This window comes from Petromyzon marinus, chromosome 28 (assembly GCF_048934315.1).
Source record: "Petromyzon marinus isolate PM22_M1 ecotype Great Lakes invasive population chromosome 28, UKy_Petmar_22M1.pri1.0, whole genome shotgun sequence".
In the NCBI taxonomy this organism is placed as follows: domain Eukaryota; kingdom Metazoa; phylum Chordata; class Hyperoartia; order Petromyzontiformes; family Petromyzontidae; genus Petromyzon; species Petromyzon marinus.
The window spans coordinates 13,024,620-13,044,485 of NC_133694.1; the positions used below are offsets into that span (position 1 = coordinate 13,024,620).

Here is a 19,866-nt window from a genome sequence, read left to right on the forward strand (position 1 = left end):
TGGTTGAATGGGTGTGATGAATTGGAGAGCGAGATGGTTCCACCAGTGTCTTCGACGGGGAAGGTCAAAGACAGGAGGTGCGACGTTTGAGTCTACAATGGCGGAGTTTTATTCTGAACGCCCGCGTTCCACTTTCACCAGCGACCTTCTGGATCCGGGCGAGTCTTGGATGGCGACAGCAGCGCGACCCCAGAAGGGATGGGATCGGCACTTGAGTAGTCTGTGGTGAGGAACATTGTGGATATCTTGATTGATGGATAGGCGGTTGTCGTTGGCCAGAGAACACGTGTCAATTCCCGTGCAGATTGTGCGCCTGTGTGGATATTTGGTGGCTGGGTGGCACAATGTTCGCCAGAACAGTGGAGCCAAGGGGTTGGTATCGGTTCCGTTATTATTAAGCCTGGTTACCAGGAAAGCCTCACCGAGTCACGGGTCCTCTGTCGAGTTCATGCGGACGCGAGTAAATTTCAATGAATTTGCAGGGAATTGACACGTGTTCTCTGGCCAACGACAACCGCCTATCCATCAATCAAGATATCCACAATGTTCCTCACCACAGGAACATTGTGATCCCATTTGGAGTTTGCAAGTTATTGTGATCCCATTTGGAGTTTGCAAGTTATCCCGTGGTCGAGCGGATTTTTCTACGGGTCCTCTGGGTTTCCCCCCCCCCCCCCCTCCACGTTTCGGCACATGCATCGAGTATTTGGGTGCCATAAATGTCAACACGATAAACCACTTCGTTGAGCCATCATTCGTGGCCAGGTCGCTTCTGAAAAGAGCTACATTGCTCAGTGGGCCTCACCCGGCAAGAGAAAGAGTTCGAGACTCGGGTCGCAGGGGCAATGTGCGGCCTCCATGTGATCTGCAGGGGCCAGTGCAGCAACCAACCATTGTACTCTACAGTCGTATGGTTTACCACCAGCCCGTACTGTCCGGCGGTGGGTTGAGTATGGCGACCCCCCCCCCCCTTTCCCCAACAGTGGAGTGACCCATGGACTGGCGCGTGTGTATTACAATCTCCGCGGGGAGAGCGACTGCCTCTGCACGCCGTCTGTAAAAGCGGACCCGAGGTTAACCAGGCGCCGGGCTGGCTACTCCATCTGCGCTCGAACTTTGGCTTTCAGCTGCTAGCCATCACCGCATTTGCGGTCGTCTGGAACGCTCGTCCGATATTAGGACGCCACTATATTGAAAAAAACTCATTTATTTTAGAGCTTGTGTTTAGTTTGTACTTCCGCACCCACGATTAGCACGGTCGGCTAACCTACGGTGCGAAATAAGTTTAACAAACTACTAACGAACGTTAAGCCATGAATTAACCCGACACTACAGCGCCCTCTGGTGACCATACCCACCTCGCTCGAGTCACGCCGCGACTGGGAGAAATATCGCTAGGGTGGTCAGACGCGACACGAGCTGCTTTATAGCTGATCGCCTTGTATACAGAAGCACATGGGTTCGATCCCGACCCTGGCGCCTGTACATTTGGAATCGATCTCTCTCCGTGGCCGTGTGGAATTTTTCTCCAGGTCCTCTTCACATTTAGAAACATGCCTTTAGACGGCCTTGGAGTATTTGGACACTGCTAGACACATCTACGCAAGCCACTACGTTGCACTGTGGCCAAGTCGCTTTTGAAAACAAGCGATATAGCTCAGTGGACCTTACCTGGTAAAATAAAAAGTTGTGCTTAAATGAAGAGCTCTTTTGGGCAATGGTCCTCACGACAGGGTTGGTTGGCGCATTCAACCGCTTTGGCCCACCACTGCCAAAGCAGCAGCGTCAAAATGTGTACCAATGACTAGAAGAGTCCAAAAATTGATGCGAACCAAAATAAACTTAAATTAGTAATTGCGTCAAAAGGAAGCAATCCATGCCAGTTATAAACAGGCGTGCATTGTACGTGTGCAACATTGAATTGATTGGACAACAGGAAGTGACCAACTTTTGATTACAAGATTTGACCGACAGCTTTCAAGTAAAACCGTTGAAAAAAAGCGCCTAATTTCTGCTCAGCCGGGATTACGCAGCAACATCGCCACCCCCGCTGCAAAGCGTGGCAGGACACCTTCGTGAAGTCAACTATGCGAGGTTTTCCTGCGAGCACAAGCATAATTAAAGGCCAGCCACACGAGCCGTCCTGACATGGGAACCTTGTTCAGGTCAGCATCACCACGAACACTTGGTTCACTCCCCAGTCGCTTGTGGGATGAAGGCTCCGATTTGGAAAACCTCCCTATAAAACACCCCCCCCCCCCCCACCCTTCCTACGAAATCTGTATCTGGAGTTCTACGTCCTTTACTTTCCCTTGGGTGGGGGTCCCGCGTCCCCTGCGTAACCCCTACACCCCCCCCCCCCTCCAATAACAAAGCGAATGTACCGGTAAACAACCCGGAGTCGACAACGTTGGGTGTGGCCACCAGATCCTTGCATTCGAGCAGGAAACAGCCAGTGCAGAGGGAGCCGCAACGACAGATGCGTGCAGGAGCTAGAGGCAATTAGGGCTGCAGAATATTCTAGATCGCCGGACCTGCCTTGGGTCAGTTGGATGCAGTAGATAGGCTGCATAAAACCAGGCCACGGGTAGGAAATATCCCCCCCCCCATTTGCAGAGTAGCTGCTGTACCCCGTACCAAAAAAACTCGGCTATAAACCTTAAAATCGCCCAACCACACCCCTCAATGCTGTCATCATGCCCTCTAACGCTACAGTTCTCCAGGCAGTTTGAAGACATTTTGGAAACACCATTGGTAAAAATCGACTAAAAAGGTCCGACACCTCATTGACTAGGCAGGCATGTAGTGGCACAGCAGTTGGCATGGGCCCTGGTACAAGGAATTTATCAATTGTGCCCTGGCAAATTTCGTGCTCCTTCTGCAGCACCATCTGGCAAATTGCACTCCCTCTAGCCCTCCCTCCCCTCCACGCAGACACTTCCCAGGAAGCATTCCAACATTGGACGTTCACTTGGTCTATAGCACGAGACACCATACAGCTTTCCATCGAAAAAAAAAGCGATAATGAAAAAGGGCCCCATTCGGTAAAAAGTAGCAGTCAAAAAACTTTATTTAATAAATTGTCTAGGTTCTAGCTTTGGAGGGGTTACGGAGGCACTGGAAGCAGACGGTGAACTTGAGTACGAGGCCCAGGACCAGGACGACGAGGACGGCCAGAGCGGTGCCCCATAGCACCCGGCTGTTCACGGTGGCCCCTGCACACGGAGGAGACAGCCATCGACGGCACCACCACAGGAACCGCTGGACCAGGCCTCACGCCCTGGGGGTGTGGGACTCACCACTGGTCAGTGCGAGCTGGTGTGGAACAGACATCGAGGGCGTGGTATATGCAGTGCAATTTGTCCTAGTGTCCTCTGCTGTTCACAATGTAGTTACAGCCTATAACCCCTGTTATGCATAGCAGTCATCCACCCAAATCACCAAGCAAGCTTCAGACCAAAAAGCAGATGGTTTGGTTTGTCCAATTATTAAATGGTGGCGGTGGGTTGTCAAGTGACAGGCAGAGAGGCCATCCACAATAGGAGCGTGGTTTTTAGGATGAGGTAAGGCTTAGGGAGCTAAAAATATTCAGAAGCAACCTGGCTACAAATTATTGTTCAACGAGGTGGCTTACAATAAGGCAAGCTAGTGAATATCCTCACCACCTGTGGCAGGATGGCCACAGCCAAGGAGAGCACAGTAGTGCAACCAGCAGGGGTTGGGCATTCAGGAACACCGCACGAATTTAGCTCTAAAAATTGTGGAAGTGTCATCAGTTAGCATCTATAATGGAGCCAACTCTGGAGAAAATGAAGAAACTGGGTGTACAAAAGTATCAGAAAATTTAAGACAAACGACCACCTAAGCCAGCGTCAGTTTCTTGTGACTAAAAAGTAGTAAAGAAAACTCACGGCCGGAGGTCTCAGCGTCAAAGTGGAAAGGGCCACGGCTGACGATGTAGATTGGTGTTTCCACTACAGCCAGGGGGCTGCGCTTGGTTCTTGGAAGCAGACATCCCTGGTAGCACCTGGAGCCGATTGCAGAGCTCTTGCAGGCCACGACGGCACAGTGGATGTACACCTGGAGCAGAACAGAGCTCACACTGCTTGCAAGGAAGTTTGGAGCACGGGGTGAGGTATGGAAAAAAACAGTCGCTGAGAAGTAGCTTGGCCGTCCAGGGTTTCCTTGCAATATTTAGAAAGCTACCTGGAGCTTTGCCTTAAAGCTAGATTTGGAAAAACGGTTCTTTCGAACCACTTTTTGGGTTTGGTTAGTCTTTCCCCTGCACCTCCAATTTAGCAGTTGGCTACATGAAATGGTAGGCAAGGTCATACAAGCTACAAAATGAATAACGTGCAACGTAGTGGCGTTGTTCATAGGCTCGATGCAGAAGCTGCCAAGCAGGAGGGCCACTAGCAGCAAATTCCACCCCTCACCAGCACTGCTGCCCATAGCCATTGCAGGTGCTAGTGGGTAACAGGACCTAATTTATCAATTGTTAGGGCCCTCCAACAGGTGCCATGGCAGGAGCACAGCAGAATATTCCACAAGCCAACGCTCCATGGTTTAGCTGCCACCCCGGATTGTGTTCATGTGCCACGAGTTGGTCACGGTATGCAAGTGTTAGACAACTACACTAAGCAAAAATGAACTAAAACTGCTCCCACCTCTTAATGCAGTTGTCGAGCACAGGCCTAAAGTTCAAAACGGTGGTGGTTGATTAGTGCTGAGGAGACCAAAAATAGGCAGTCTTGTAGAGGTTAGCTCCACACTGTGGAGAAGACGAGTGAAGCTCATGGGGACAGCGATGATATGACGGCGAGAGATCGGTTCAGACGAGGCGAGCGAAGCGCGGCTCACGTTGGGACGAGCGGTCGCGGTGAAGGTGAACATCCTGAAGTGGAAGCGGCGCTTCGTGTCCACAGAGGTGAGGTTCGTCATGTTTGCTAAGAGACACCTGCCAAAACAACCACACGAGGCACACCGTCACCCCTATCACACCACAACTAGGGGATTTCACCTCACCCCCCTGGGTGTAGCAGCAGAAAATGGAGCAACCCCCCACAGGACAGCAGGTCGACTGGGGGGCCCCCATCGTCTTGATTGCATGGAGGGGGTGTGGTGGTAGGGCACCATACCCCTCCTGGATGAGGTAGTATTTGTCGGGGTGCTGGGGGCTGCTGTCAGGGGTGGCGTAGCAGTCCACCGTGAAGATGGTGACGTTCAGGGTACTCTTCACAGACACCTGCAGGTACATCGCAGCTCCGAGGCTCACAAGCAGCGGGTACTGGCTTGGCAAGAAGGGAGTCTCAAACCCAGAATCCGTGAAAAAATCCATGCGCAAATCCAGGAGTGAGAACACGGTCTGGTTGAACACCAGGGATAGTGCGGTCGGCTCGAGAGGCCCCTGACTCAGCAGCTTCGTCCGTGGAACCTTGCAGCTGTAAGATAATCGGAGGGAAAAAAAAAATCAAGGGGCTGGAATGTGTAAAAGGGGAGTTGCAGACAGTCCGCAGAAAGTCTTTGGGGGGGGGGGGGGGGGGGGGGGTCAGTTCCTGCTGAAACGAGCATTTGTGCACATCTCCGCTGCAAGTTCCACATTTATAATGGGGGGGGGGGCGGCCACAAATTGGTGCTCATTTTGAGACCAAACAAATGGGGCCACAAAACCAACCACTTGCTTGTCCTAGAGCATAAACACCCTCCAAAGAGTTTCATTAAAAAGTTACCAGACTGCAGCCGTGTCTACCAGGCGTTAAAGCTCAACTGTTGACCACGGTGCAAGCGATTAGCCTCATTCGTAAAAAAAACAGGTAATACACTTTAAGGGAAGTCTTGTTAACCATGGGCTGTGCAGTGACACTTGCATTTCAACAAGGGTATGGGGGGGGGGGGGGTTCAAGCCAGACCCCTGGTACCTTTCATAAGTTTTGGTTCTGCAAATTTCCGTCCATAGCTAACAATAGATTGGTAATGGGCCAAATAGAACCAGCCCAGACTCGAGATGTACCTGGGTGACCATGCATGACGTGCCATCTCGTGGAGCACCAGGGAGGCTCCGAGCAGGAAGTAAAGTGTACCAAGGTCCACATCAACCAGTGACCAAGCCTTTAAAACTAAGCTTCAGGGCACAATTCTCTTAACTTTCACACAAGACCAAGGACCGCATCTCCCCCAGTCGTTTGTGAAAGAGCAACACCTCGGGTGGGCCCTTAGCTAGGTGAAAGTTTTAAAAGCCGTTAGTTTAAGAACAAATATCTCCAACGTACGTGCAGTTGACGAGGACGTACTGGTAGTCGTAGGTCACGATGTAGCTCGTGCTGCTGGCCAGAGACACCATCTGTGTGAACACCAAGTCAGTGGCCGTCTCCTGTAGAGACAGGCCACACGGAAACCATTAACAAAACCGCCAAGCGTCTAACTAGACACATTGTTACATGCACTGCACTCAGCCCATGTTTTGCAGAGAAAGTGATCGTGTGATAGCAAAGGGTGCATTTGCGAACACGGGCAGCACTTTTGGGCAATCTACTGCTGGACGAGGGCCTCCCTACACCACTCAATGGGGGAGTACAAGGATTATGCGTCACCACAACGGTCTTTGAAGCTCAAGGTGGAGTTGGTATCAGGTAGAGGGCATATTTATGGATTTTAATGCCCCCTGCCGACTATGAAACCCGGCAGAGCAGACACCATTTATTGCCATCACAGCACAGTTGAGTGCGGGAGACTCACTCAGAGGACAAACCCGAGAAGCCACGAACTGGGGATCCAAGGGTCGGACAACGCCAAGGGCAGGCGAACATGGATGAGGCTAGACGCGTCGGCAAATGGAAGCATTAACATAAACTTAATTTCATTCTTTGGTTCTTTTGGTAAAGTCACGTAGAAATAAATTAAATAGAATACGACGGTTCATTTGTATCTGATGGTTGCTTGTTGCAATTGAAACGTATTTTATTATTAGAATGTATATATTTTTACAGGACTTTACCGAGAGAGAACCAGAATAATTCCTGCAGTCACGAAAGCTTCGAATCTAGCGTAATATCAGTTCATGGTCTCCACGAGTGGAGCATGGCTACACCACGAGGACTTAAAATCGGAAGTTCCCTACAAATCCTGTGTGCATGCACGTGACCAGACTTTTACAACTGCCACTGGGCATGATTATGGAGGGGGCATCGTACTCTTGTGAGATCCTGGAGTGCAGTGGGGCCTACCCATCACTGGCCACTATGCAGAGCTAGGTCAGAGGGTTGCAAAGACCCAAAAAGGTGACCGTGTTGTTTGCCAACCTCAAAAACTGTGCCACAGTCACCGAAAGAGATGTTAAAGGTGACAAACTGCTGCTCGTCTCTCAGGTCACAGCCTGTGGCCTGCGTGTTGAGCTTGAGAGAGGATGCGTTGTATCCAAAAATGGCTCCTTGAGGGATCTTGACGATCATGTGCTCGTTCACGCAGCTCACATTGAAGTCATCTGCACGAGGCAAAAACCAGAACAAGTTCAAAACTCATCAGGTAGTCGATGAGCAGCACCACAAGCCACGCGTGCAGCACAAGTGGACTGGTATGATCAAAGTGAAAGTCTCTAGGGAGTTGCAGGCCAAGCACCACAAAACCAACTTACGGTGGAGACGCTGTATTTTGCTAACGCTGACAATATTAAGTCTAAAAAACTTCCAGTGAGATGCAAAACTCTGGTGGTCAAGTGCAAGGGCTGGAAAAAGTGGTATTGATCCTTTATGCAAAAAGCGATTTCTAGAGCCGGCAAGAGGCTTGATTGTGTTCAGCAGGACCGGGTCTCCCATACGGCCATCACGTTGCAAGGGTGGCATCGCCATTAAGCACGCAGGTGGTACAACTGCTCTGGGCCCACAAGCCATCTGGACTACCCTGCACAGCGCACCTAGGAATCCCCTCCCACCATCTCCCACCGCGGTGGGGACCGGCAGGATCCAGTCGCAGGCATCGTGCGCAGCCGAGTCGAGCCGTCGGCCAGGAGTGGTGAACACGTCCTGTACCACGCCCGGGTCCAGCTGCAGGCAGCAGCGCGCGCTCAGGGCACCCGCGGGAATGCCAAACGTCAGTATGTTACCGGGGTGCTTTTTCACCAGCCTCTGGTCGGCAGCGTTTATCTTATAAACCAGAGCACCATCCTCGACCAGGTGGAAGCGAATGTACGCCGTGGGCAGGGCCGGGACAAACTGGAAATGGCAAAGGGAAAAAGTGTGGTTAGGTAAGAACGATCCACACACCATGGGAATCGGCACAATGGTAATGTACAGTGCAAAAGGTTAATATTACAAACGCATTTCGAGCATTAGAGGAGCACAGTACGAGGAAGACGTGGCACAGCCAACATCCTGGCGTCTTATCCAGACAATTACAAAAATTAGGTTCAAGTACTGGACAGTTGGCAAATAAAGTTCCATCTACAGTGGTGTCGTGACTAACCGTTTATCTCATCATTAATGAATAATCTTCATCTGGGGTGCTGTGGTGGTTAGATGTTAACTCCCTCGCCTGGTACAGGTGGGTTCAACCCAAACCTTAAATATTTGCATTTCTGCATCTCCCTTCATGTATTTCTGGTTTTTCACATTTAAAATATTGGCTGCTATTAAATCAAGCCATTTCGTTACACTCATTTGTGGCCAGGTAGCTTCCAAAAGCTGTATAGCTCAGTGGGCCTTACCTGGTAACAATCATTTTCTCTTATGGGCCATCTGGCCTGCAATTGGACAATTTTGACAAGCCAATGGATGCATGGATTATACATTATGGTCTCAATTGAAACTTCAGTTACATTAACAGCACAGCAGGAACCAGTACCACCTGCTGATTGAAGAAAATGGTGAAGTCCATTGCCCCACTCTTCTGAATGTTAACGCTGAATCGTAGGGCCATAAGCGTCGTTGGCACCGGGGTAACTTTTATGGCGGCTCGCAGCCTCTGCAGAGGATCGGGGACGCCTGTGGGTTACGAAGAGCCGCGTTAGATTTTAGCATTGGAGGCACAGCATCAGCCGCTAGTAGTCACCAGAGACGTATAAACCCCCACAAATCAAAGGACGTTTCAAGCCACCGAACTTTACACCCATTACAAAAAGCCTGCCACAGTTTTTGTAAAATCTAAGTCAAGTAAATTTGGTAAACTTGTTAAATCACACGTATTAAAGTACGTTTGTAGATTGCCCTCTTTAGTATAATTCATTGAGTCCTGGTCTTACAGACTGCAAAGTTACCACCTAAGGGTTGATAACTACTTTCTGGTAATTGGTGGAGTTGCTATTTTGTGAAATCGCCACCAGGGGGAGGGAGACGACTCCCCCTGGTGGCGATTTCACAAATTAGAACCCCCCCCCCCCTCCTTCTAAAAACAGCAAGCTGGCAGGTACTGCCAACCCCTACCATAGATTTGGCACTTTCACATGCCACGAATTACCAGACATTAGTTATCACCCAGGTGGTAACTTTGCAGTCAGTAAGACCAGGACTCGCAGATTCAATCTAACAGCGGAGATAGGCGCAGACTTAAAATTTACTATTCCAGTCGAGTAGAACCAAAGGGAGGTGTGAACACAGGAGGGAGCATGTGCATTTAACAGCACCACAATAACCTGGAGGGCAGAGTCATGCAGCTACACACCTACAGGGCCACTTGGCACAACAATGGTGATGCAGCGCAGCTCACCCTGCCATCTGGAAATACATGGATGTGCATCAGAATGAAACGGTTAATAATGCCAACCAATTACTCAGGGCAAGTACAGAGCCTAGGGAGTCAAACCACGAATTAAAACCACGTCCCGCAGGGGCACATTCACCCCTTCAAGGTCAGCACATAGAAGCACGTCCACCAGCGAGCCCCCGCGTCGGTGGCAGACGGAGTCCAGAGCAGCAAGGTCCGGTGGACATGCGCGTTCTCTGGCGCCCTCTCCATAATACCGACAGGGACACCCTTGCCAGACAGCACCACGACCTCTAACGAGATCACCCTGGAAAGAAAATGGAAACCAGCAGAGGCATTAGAAACCAGGACATGATCAGAGCAGCACCAGCCTTTTAATAGCAGTATGCTGCAAGGATGCTAAGATTTCTGCAGATTAGTGGGTTTCAGACATAAAAAGTGTAGTATTGCATCCTCTAGCCTGCATCGATGGCTCCGTTGTTAAAATGCATTTGCAGGTTTAAAAAATAAAACGAAACGGCGCAGATCAGAGTGAGGCATGGCACGCGGCAACGTAGTAGAGACCGCACAAACCACTCACGTTTCGAGGTCGCTTGAAGCTCTGGCCGTCACGGCAATGGGAATTTGAAGGCGAACTCCGACGTGGGCATTCACCACGGCACCCTGGCTCGGCGTGGGGTCGACAAACACGAGGCTGATACAGGCGTCGGATGCTGCAACTGAAGGTGGTGACAGAACGATTAAAACTAAAAAACACAACACGGTCTGCCAGGCTCTACCTGTCACTCGTGAGAATGGACTGAAACAGGCCTGGACTTCAGCAACTTCATCATAATTCACAAAGGTGCAACGTTGGAAAGATCTTAACCATCTCCTGGTATACAGGAGGTCGCGGGTTCGATCCCAACTAAACGCCTGTAAATTTGGTGTGCAGGTTCTCCCTGTGGTCGCATGCACCATGGGCATTTGCGATAGCTAGGTCACTTCTGAAAGAGCTACATAGCTCAGAGCCTTGCCTGATAAAATAAGTTACATTACAGTCACTGGAGAGCAACCTATTAGAATGGGTAAACGAGCAGCATGCAAATAACCGTTCATGGCAATGATTACATTCCATTATGGACGCTACAGAAAAAAAGATTAAATCAGTTTCACACATTTTGTCATGGGATCAGGAAAAGGCAACGTTGGGTACGCTCACCACATTATGACCATGCCCCTGCTACCCACTCGAGCTCAAACGATGCATCCTCACCCAAGACAGAGAACTGCAGCGTCACCGACGACAAGCAGTCCACCGGCGTCCTGCAGGTGCCCTTTGTCTCGATGACCGAAGTCGGGAAGTCCTCTACGACCACCATGACACCAAACTGCTTTGGGAGTTGGTCGGTCACCTGTCCAAAAAACTCAAACTCGCAGCGGTCCTGGCAAAGCAAACAAAAGGAGCAGCGTTCAGCATTGAAGTAAATCGTTACATCCAATACACGTTATTAAAAACTTGTACGAGGAGAACTCGGTACCAAAAAGCTGGCCAAGCTGCAATTAAAAAAAAAATGTATAGCCCTGCCAGTGCCACAGGGAAAAAAAAACGACACTTTGAAAATGTTTAAGCTCATCAACAACTAATGCATCATTTGGTGCCACGAGACAGAATGGTGATATTTTGGGACAATTGGCACACTGCTACTATTCATCGTAACTTGGTGGGAGTCTGCCAAAAGTCCACCCCCAGACTAATCAATGCTTGGCCCAAAGAGGCTAGATATCCCACACTCGACGCACTTGCACTACCGGTTGTAGCAAGGTGATAACCATAACGTACCTCCCAGAGGCGGGCATTGGGGAACGTGCCACAGATGCCACCATAGCACTCGGGCCCTCTGGCATAGCGGCACCTCACACTGTCTCCGTCGGGGTCCGAAACTTGGATCTTGACGTTCGTCTGGCACTGGTTACTCACTCTGCGTGACGAGCAGACGCACCTCGGGTTCAAACATCTGCCTCGGCCAATGCAAAGGCCTGTTGATGCGACACCTTCAAATATGGATCAAGTTGCAACAGAAGACTCAGCCCAGGGAACGCGGCGTGCCGACAGCCCCGCCCACTCAGTCCCACCCACAGGGCGTGGCCTGTTTGTTAGCCCCACCCCGGTAGCCCCCCCCCCCGCCAACAGAGGAATACGAGGCCCAGGCAAAAATCCAGTTTTTTTTAGACGGACCTCGGAAAGTAGGAGTCCTGGCCAAACCAATAGTCCACTGCAAGATGCACATTACGGTACCAGTTTAACCCACTATCAAGCACGATTGCTACTTAAAAACGAAATTAAAACCATTTTACTTTACCAGGCAAGGCTTAGAGCTATCTAGCTTCAGAAGTGACCTGGCCACAAATGATAGTCCCAAGTGGCGCATTACCCATGTGGGAAATTCTAGCAGCCAAACTAAACGCGTGATGTGGAGGACCTAAAAAAAAATCCACGCGACCACGGGAGGACACGCAAACTCGAAATATATAGCAGGCGTCAAGGGTCGGGATTGAACCCATCTACAGTACCTGACGAGGTGCGCGATGCTGGCCCTTGGCGAGCTGTTAGGCTGGCCCGTGTCGTTTCGGGTCCTTAGGTCCACAAAGGTAGACAAGACAAAGTCGGCATTTCTCTGCACCGTCACAAAGCCAGACTCAACGAAGTCTTCGCTGTTCCAACAGCAAGACCTCTGCCTGGAGACGAAGGCAAACAGTTAGGCGTCCACAGACTGCGGTGGAGTGCAGCGGGCCATGGATATAGCTGCTCAGTGGCCGATTCGAAGCACCTTCAGATATTCAAGTCTTTATTGCAAGAAACATTTTCTATTTCAGACCAATTGTGCGATTATATTTTAGCAATGATGTATGCATGTTTCACTTATTTTCGCACAGTACACAGCCAACCATCGCAGTGGTGGCGGTTCACGTCCGAAATGCAGCATGGGTATGTGGATCACATCGTGAAATTCACTAGCCCCGGCTGTCGAGGTGACGAGGCAGGGTACTGCGGCAGTGCAAAACAGCAAGTGCAGTAATCGCCATATGTACGGGGATAGAGTTTTGTTCCCTCACTTTGCACACGTAGGCTTTAGCCGTGTGCTCCAGTTTCCTCCTCCGTGTGTAATAACTCCATTTGCTGAAAACACATCTTAGTTTGAAACCAAACGCAGGATATTCTTTGAGTTGTCGGTAAAGTCAGGTAGATTAAAAAGAAAATTAAAAAAATAACACTGAAAAGTGAAGCCAATCAGAAAGAGCACTGGGCAGTGCTTGGACGATTAAACGCAATGCATAACATATGTTATAGGCTGCGAGTCTACATGGCAGGCAGCAGAGCTGTGCAGAACAATGCGTTGCCATCTACCACTCAACGGCGATCCTCCCCGCCTTCAACGCCTCCCCCCCACCCCCATGGTACGCACGGCGTATGGACGCCCTCATCCAGCAGGGGAGCGGCGTGCATCTACGGCTGCTACAAACGCGAATTCGGCTTCGATGCCGTCAGCCGGCCGAGTGACCGTTGGGAGCGAAGCGGCGCTTTGTTTCGCCCCCAAGGGAGGAAAGTAAACCTCCCATGGCCTCTTCAATTGCCCCCCCCCCCCCCAAACAAACTCTGCCACACCTTAAAAAGAGTTAATTGTGGGACGTCGTCCCTCTGCATTCCCTTGCAAGCAGCGGATGTCTGACCGAGAATCCTCACAAACAAGCGATACGGGCTCCGACAACCGCCATTCGCCACCAAGGTGGCGGCGACTTCACCACGGCGCTTGTGCCAGGCTAGGTGCACGGAGACCACGTGAAGTGTCGAACGCCCGCCGGCAGGAGGTCACGGGGCAGACCCAGCAGGTGCCATGCGTCGACTGACCGAGATGACTGTCGACACGCCACCTGTGCCCCCTACTACGCATAGTGGATCACGCAACGCACTGCGAGGGTCACCGTTGGCCAGCGTGGTTGGCATGGGCCCTGGTGCAAGAAGTTGGGGAGCCCCCCAGCCCCGTGTACCCCGGCACCTGGGCCCCTGCTGCGGTCCATGGGTCAGGAACGCAGTTGCCATGGCTACACCAGGGCTCGGTAATCAAAACACGTGGAGAAATTCTCCAAGTTCAGTAGAGAACAAATCGACATTGCAAGGAGCTGCAGTGTACGCAAATACGAGACAGTCCTTGCTAAACAACGGTCACCAAGCAGTCGTTACAAAGCCGGTGGGATGCCGACCCCTTGGGCTACACGTTACATGTCCACAACCCCGCCACTGGCCGAGTCGCCGTCCATTCCCAGGTGAAAGGAACTCCTCTGCCGCCGCTCACATCACGTCGGTCACAGAGTCCCTCTGGATCTGCAGGGCGAACGCGGCTTCCAGAATGGCGAGCGTGCCCCAGGAGGAGGCGGCGTAGGAGGGGGTACCGCTGCCGCACGAGAACGCCACCGCGAAGTGTCTTTTGGGGCATCCGTTGGAGCAGCTCCACGTCTGGGTCAAGTCGCATCGAGAGCCGTTCAGAGACACCGACGAGACGAAGTTCACCTACAGCGCGGGGGGCCGAGAGGGAGACCAGGTACAAGCACCAAAAGACAGATCCATACCAGCCCTTACAGCCTTCACAGAATGCAGGGGACAGTGCCGTTAGCGAGTACCTACAATGAAAAAAGGCCGGCATACCACACCAGGGTGAGTGGCCAACACCACGCCCGGCCGCCTTTGCCTCCCGAGTGGCGATGTTTACACACCGCACCAGGTACTTCATTTGGGAGGCCTTGTTGACTGAGGAGGCCTCGGATCGTTTCAAACATTCGTTACTGTTATTGGTCGTGAGCGGTAATTGACCTATGGGGTCGCCATCGCAGCACGGCGCTAACCGCTGCGCCACCGCTCCCTCCACAAGCATCATCACCACCAGCAGCGCGCAGACTGCAAACACTGGCGACTGTGTGGAGGAGGGAAAAAGATGACCAACCCAACGGTCGACTCTCTTCTTCACGTTATCAGATAAGGTCCACAGGAGGTGGTAGTTAGCTCCTTTCAAAAAATCCCCAGGCCATCGCTCACCGTGACGGCCTCGGGGTCGGCACTCGGCGCCACCTCCCAGCGCAGAGCCCCGCCGTGGTAGCGCACGGCGCCGCAGGGACGCGGGGCGCCCTGCAGGTGGAGCAGGAGGAGCAGGAGGGCCGCGAGCCACGACCAGACGCGAGCCTCCATCACTGCCGAGGCGGCGGAGATGGTGTGTGTAAGCAACAAGGGCGATACAAGGAGCCAGATGAGAGGCGCCCGCTCTTATGCTACCTCGCCTCCCCGCACCTGCGTCCTCTATTCACCGGCTCATTAAGCTCCCATTGGCTGCTCCCTCATGCTTTTCCCATTGCAGCCGGTTAGACGTTTTACCGGCACGCCCGATGGGATAATGGGGCCGTGATTATTGATGACCATTCTATTGTATTATTGGGTACGCTGGCAGCTCGTGTGGTGTTCAGATGAATGCCGATATCGGAGTCTCCTGCTCGCTACGACGAGAGGCCTTCAGCAGAGAGAGAGAGAGCTCGTGTCGTATTGTTATTCCTCCTTCTCCTCCGTTGAGGAAGCGCAGACCAAAGTGGGTTTACGATATGGTCCACAGTTTGCGTTGAATGGCTACGACTGGATTGTCTTCAATGTATCTCTTTGGGTCTCTATGTATCTCCGTGGGTTTCTATGTATCTCTGTGGGTCTCTATGTATCTGTTTGGGTCTCTATGTATCTCTGTGGGTCTCTATGTATCTCTGTGGGTCTTTATGTATATCTGTGGGTCTCTATATATCTCTGTGGGTCTCTATGTATCTCTTTGGGTCTCTATGTATCTCTATGGGTCTATATGTATCTCTGTGGGTGTATGTGCATCTCTGTGGGTCTATATGTATCTCTGTGGGTGTATATGTATCTCTGTGGGTCTATATGTATCTCTGTGGGTCTCTATGTATCTCTTTGGGTCTCTGTATATCTGTGGGTCTCTTTGTGTCTCTGTGGGTCTCTATGTATCTCTGTGGTTCTTTATCTCTATGGGTCTCTTTTCTCTCCATGGGTGTCTACGTTCTCAATAGATTGCCTACGCATCTCGATGGATCTCTCTGTATCTCTGTGGGTCTCTATGTATTATAGTTTCCAATATGTAGACGGTTCCATCCTTTGGGTTGCGTGGCCACTGTCGCACTGTCACTTGCCCACGACGAAGGAGACGCGCGCATCGACCCTGTTGACGTCCCCATGCGGTTGGTGGTGGTTCACGCTTCCGGTGGTGTCTTCGAGGAAGGAGGAGGAATGTGAGTGGCAGGAGGACTGTACGACGTTTGGGTCTCGAGCGAGGCGTTTATTCTGCGTTGTTCCACACAGATCTCCGGAATAACCACACCTCATCGACGACGACGATGGTTATTGATGATGACAGGCAAATTGCTCTTGAAGATGCACGCGTTGAGGGCCGATTACTAAACGGGTGTGGTTTGATACCCGCCCGCATTCAATTGTATCTCTAAACCGTAAATATTTAATTTGTTATCCATAGTAGAGTTTTTTTTAGCTAGATTTCGCAATTAGAAATGTGTCGTGAACCCGCCACAACCCGACCTGACTGGCACGTTTGTTCACGTGACAATCCTTACTAATTGGTCGTGGTGACAGGTTAACGACACATGTATATTTACGCAATTTAAATGTTAAAAACCTGTGTTATGGAAAACAAGTTAAATATTTACGGTTTAGAGCGACAATTGAACGTAGGTGCGTATCCCACCAGACTTAAAAAAAACCTTGCTTATTATTTTATTTGTTGAAGGTTTTTTTCTTCTTCTAATAAACCCATGGGTACGCAAACGCCGCGCCACGTGACTCCGCACGCACGCATAGGGGCAACAGCGGCCTCGCCTCGACCATTGACGCCACTCATGCCCCACCACGCCGTGTCACTGAGTTCAAGTCGGTTCACTCATTCTGACGATCATCAGCCACGCTGCTCAGGCCCACTGCTCGTATATGCCACGACCCCCCCTCCCTCCATGCCTTTGTCAAGCCATAGGGTCCCTAGCGATGCCAGAAATCCCATCACTCCTGCGCGTTCAATTGATGGTCATCGCTCTCCACATTTGCGGCGGTCGTTCTGCGCAGAGTTTCCTCCCCCCCCCCTTCTTATCGCCAGTCTCGTTCACGTGCTGAGTGCACTACGTACAAACTCAGAGATCGCACCGATACACTCATCACGACGATGATGATGATCTATGATAATGATCATGATAATAGATAAGAATCAGAAATGTATTTTCCGAGTGAAGCCCATTGAGCTAACAAGCTATATACAAGGGCGACAACATCAAAGCATTCCACAATGACAGATTTTTGCATGCAATTATTTTGTAAAATTACATTCGCACTTTCATTTTAGTGGTTTTAAATGTCAGATGATGATGTATTCTTGGGTCTTTCGGTAAAGTCACGTCGATAGGTTCAAAGAAAATAATAAATAATAATAAAACTACGACGTTTCGATCGCAACACAAGCAGTCGTCTTCAGGAAAAGGGGGGTTAGCTTCCAAGGCAAACTGTTTATAAGGGGTTTGAAATGGGCGTAGCCCAAATGTCAGCAGCCAATGATAATGTAAGTGGTGGGCAGCCAACCCGACGGTGGCGTATGTGGAAATAAAATATGAATAAATAAAATAAAATTAGATTAAAATAAATCACGACGTTTTGAACGCAACACAAGCGCTCATCATCAGGTGGAATTGGGGTAAAACACATAGCAAGGGCACACACAGAGGGACATCACGCACATAGAGAACGCCAAACTGCACGGAGGCAAATACAGCAGGAAGATGGGAGACGTGTACTTAAAAAAATGAGTATAGCAATTTCTGCAGTCACGAAAGCTTCAATTCTAGATTAACCCGATGGTGGTTGGTTTTCCACTAATCAAAGGGTTGCCAAGTGAAAATTAGCATGTTAAAGAGAGATTAGCATTTTAATGGAAGATCGCAGAGCTGCAACCAAGGGGTCGGCGCGCAAAGTGACTGTGCTCGTGTGAACCCTGTGAAAGTGCAAGTTTGAAATGGGCGTAAAGCACAACTAACATCGGAAGGTGGTAGGATGAAACATCATTGCCAATTATGACTTAAACTGGTTGATAACGTCCTTCCGATGAGTGCTCAGTTTGTACCCATCTTCTCGGTTGAAATTGTGTCTGTGTCTATATGTAGATGGCTTCATGAACGAATCTTTGTTGATAGCCAGTGGGTTTGCAAGTACCTTTGTCTTAGAGAAATCAATTTCGTGTGAGCCCACCGCATTAAAACAATGATCAGCCACGGTCAAGGTGTTGGTCCTACCGTTTTTCAGTTCTGCGTTATGTTCACGAACACGGTCCGAGACATGTCACTTAGTTTCCCCAATGTAACTACTGCCGCAGACACAGCTTAGTTTATAGACTCCGGGGTATTGCATGTGAGGGATCACATCTTTCACAGATGGGATCAGATCACGAATTTGATGTACTGTGTTAAATCGAACCTGGATCTTGTGTTTGCTCATGATTTTGGAAATGCCTGGAAGCTAATCCCCCTTTTCCGGAAGACGACCGCTTGTGTTGCGATCGAAACTTCGTTGTTTTTGTTTGTTATTTTCTTTGAACCTATCTACGTGACTTTACCAAAAGACCTAAGAATATGAATTCCTGCAGTCACGAAAGCTTTAAGTCAGATGATGATGTTCATGATAAAAGATACTGATGGCACTCGTGACAATGGTACTGTCATGGTAAATTATGATGGTGATATTGATTAATGATGATATTCTTGTGTGTTGCACTGTGTGCAGGACCTAAATGCCACTGTCGAAGGCTGCTGCTAGCCATGAGAGGGCTTCAGGGAAGAGTTCGTGCAGTTATTAATTTCCCTCCACTACTGAAGATGTGCAGACTACAGTGGTGTACAATAAGGGCCATAGTTTGGGTTGGATGGCCACAGTTGAACTTTGTTTTTTGTTAAATTTTACATTCATGAAGGAGATGTGCGCATCGGCCTCTTGATGTTCTGATGCGGTTGATGATTCCACCGGTGGTGGGTGGGTGGGTGAATGAGTGGGTGAGTGAGTTGATGATTCCACCGGTGGTGAGTGGGTGGGTGAGTGCGTGGGTAAATGAGTTGATGGTTATACAAGTGGTGAGTGGGTGGGTAAGTGGGTGGGTGAATGGTTACACCAGTGTCTTCGAGGAGGAATGTCAAAGCCAGGAGGTGCGATGCTTGGGTCTCGAATGAGGTCTTTATCTACGTTGTTCCGCTCTGTTCGCCAGCGCTCTTCCGTGTCCGAGTGAGAGTGTAGGATGATGACAACAGCGAGATCCCAACCGGTGGACCGAGTCGACAGCCAGATGCATTGTTGAGGTCTCGGTTGATGGATAACGATGGTAGTAGAACAGTGGTTCTTAACCTGGGTTCGATCGAACCCCAGGGGTTCGGTGAGTCGATCTCAGGGGTTCGGCAGAGCCCCCGCCACGGAGGTCCGGACACACTTGAATTATTGTGTAAATTTGTGATGACACACACGGCCCGCTTGGCCATCACTGGCTGCAGATGATCATGCTACACTGCTTGGCCAATCAGCGCTGCGGGGAATTTAGTGCGTACTCAGTAGTCAACGTGTGACTGTTGTTGTCGTACGTCGTGTGATTTCTTTAATATTTTATCCATACTAACTATGTCGGGCAAAAGAAGAAAGTGGTCGGACGAATATGTACAACATGGATTCTCATGTATCACGGAACGTGATGGGAGTGAGCGTCCTATCTGCATGATTTGCAACGCCAAGTTGAGCAACTCTAGTCTTGCACCGGCAAAACTAAAGGAACACTTCTTGAAGCTGCATGGAGACGGGGAATACAAGAACACAACACTTGCTGAATTCAGGGTGAAGAGAGCCAGATTCGATGAAAGGGCCACTCTGCCTGCTCTTGGATTTGTACCTGTTAACAAACCGATCCTGACAGCATCGTACGAAGTTGCTTACCTGATCGCAAAGCAGGGCAAGCCACACACCATTGGTGAAACACTTGTGAAACCAGCTGCATTAAAGATGGCGAATCTGATACTCGGAACAGCGGCCGAAGGTAAATTATCCCAAATTCCCCTTTCAAA

The 19,866-nt window shown here is 50.2% G+C and overlaps 1 protein-coding gene across 1 annotated transcript; it reads right to left on the reverse strand.

Moving 5' to 3' along the window:
* Positions 1 to 3,052: 3,052 nt before the first annotated feature.
* On the reverse strand, positions 3,053 to 14,972 carry LOC116947035 (uncharacterized). The gene is made up of 16 exons (XM_032962405.2): positions 14,765 to 14,972; positions 14,028 to 14,242; positions 12,247 to 12,411; positions 11,516 to 11,654; positions 10,949 to 11,117; positions 10,274 to 10,412; positions 9,830 to 10,000; positions 9,652 to 9,704; positions 8,839 to 8,975; positions 7,910 to 8,207; positions 7,299 to 7,480; positions 6,270 to 6,370; positions 5,139 to 5,441; positions 4,861 to 4,957; positions 3,912 to 4,080; positions 3,053 to 3,215 (listed from the first exon to the last, which is right to left on the reverse strand). The coding sequence occupies exons 1-16, from the start codon at positions 14,912 to 14,914 to the stop codon at positions 3,085 to 3,087; spliced, it is 2,619 nt and encodes an 872-aa protein (XP_032818296.2). The 5' UTR covers positions 14,915 to 14,972; the 3' UTR covers positions 3,053 to 3,084.
* Between the last annotated feature and the right edge of the window lie 4,894 nt (positions 14,973 to 19,866).

Excerpts from the sequence above, each read along its gene's own strand:
- LOC116947035 (XM_032962405.2), bottom strand. The coding sequence starts at position 14,914 with ATGGAGGCTCGCGTCTGGTCGTGGCTCGCGGCCCTCCTGCTCCTCCTG. Across the intron at positions 8,976-9,651 it reads TGTGCCAAGTGGCCCTGTAG|GCGTCCCCGATCCTCTGCAG; the intron begins GTGTGTAGCTGC and ends CGTAACCCACAG. Across the intron at positions 3,216-3,911 it reads TGACGCTGAGACCTCCGGCC|GGGCCACCGTGAACAGCCGG; the intron begins GTGAGTTTTCTT and ends CTCCGTGTGCAG.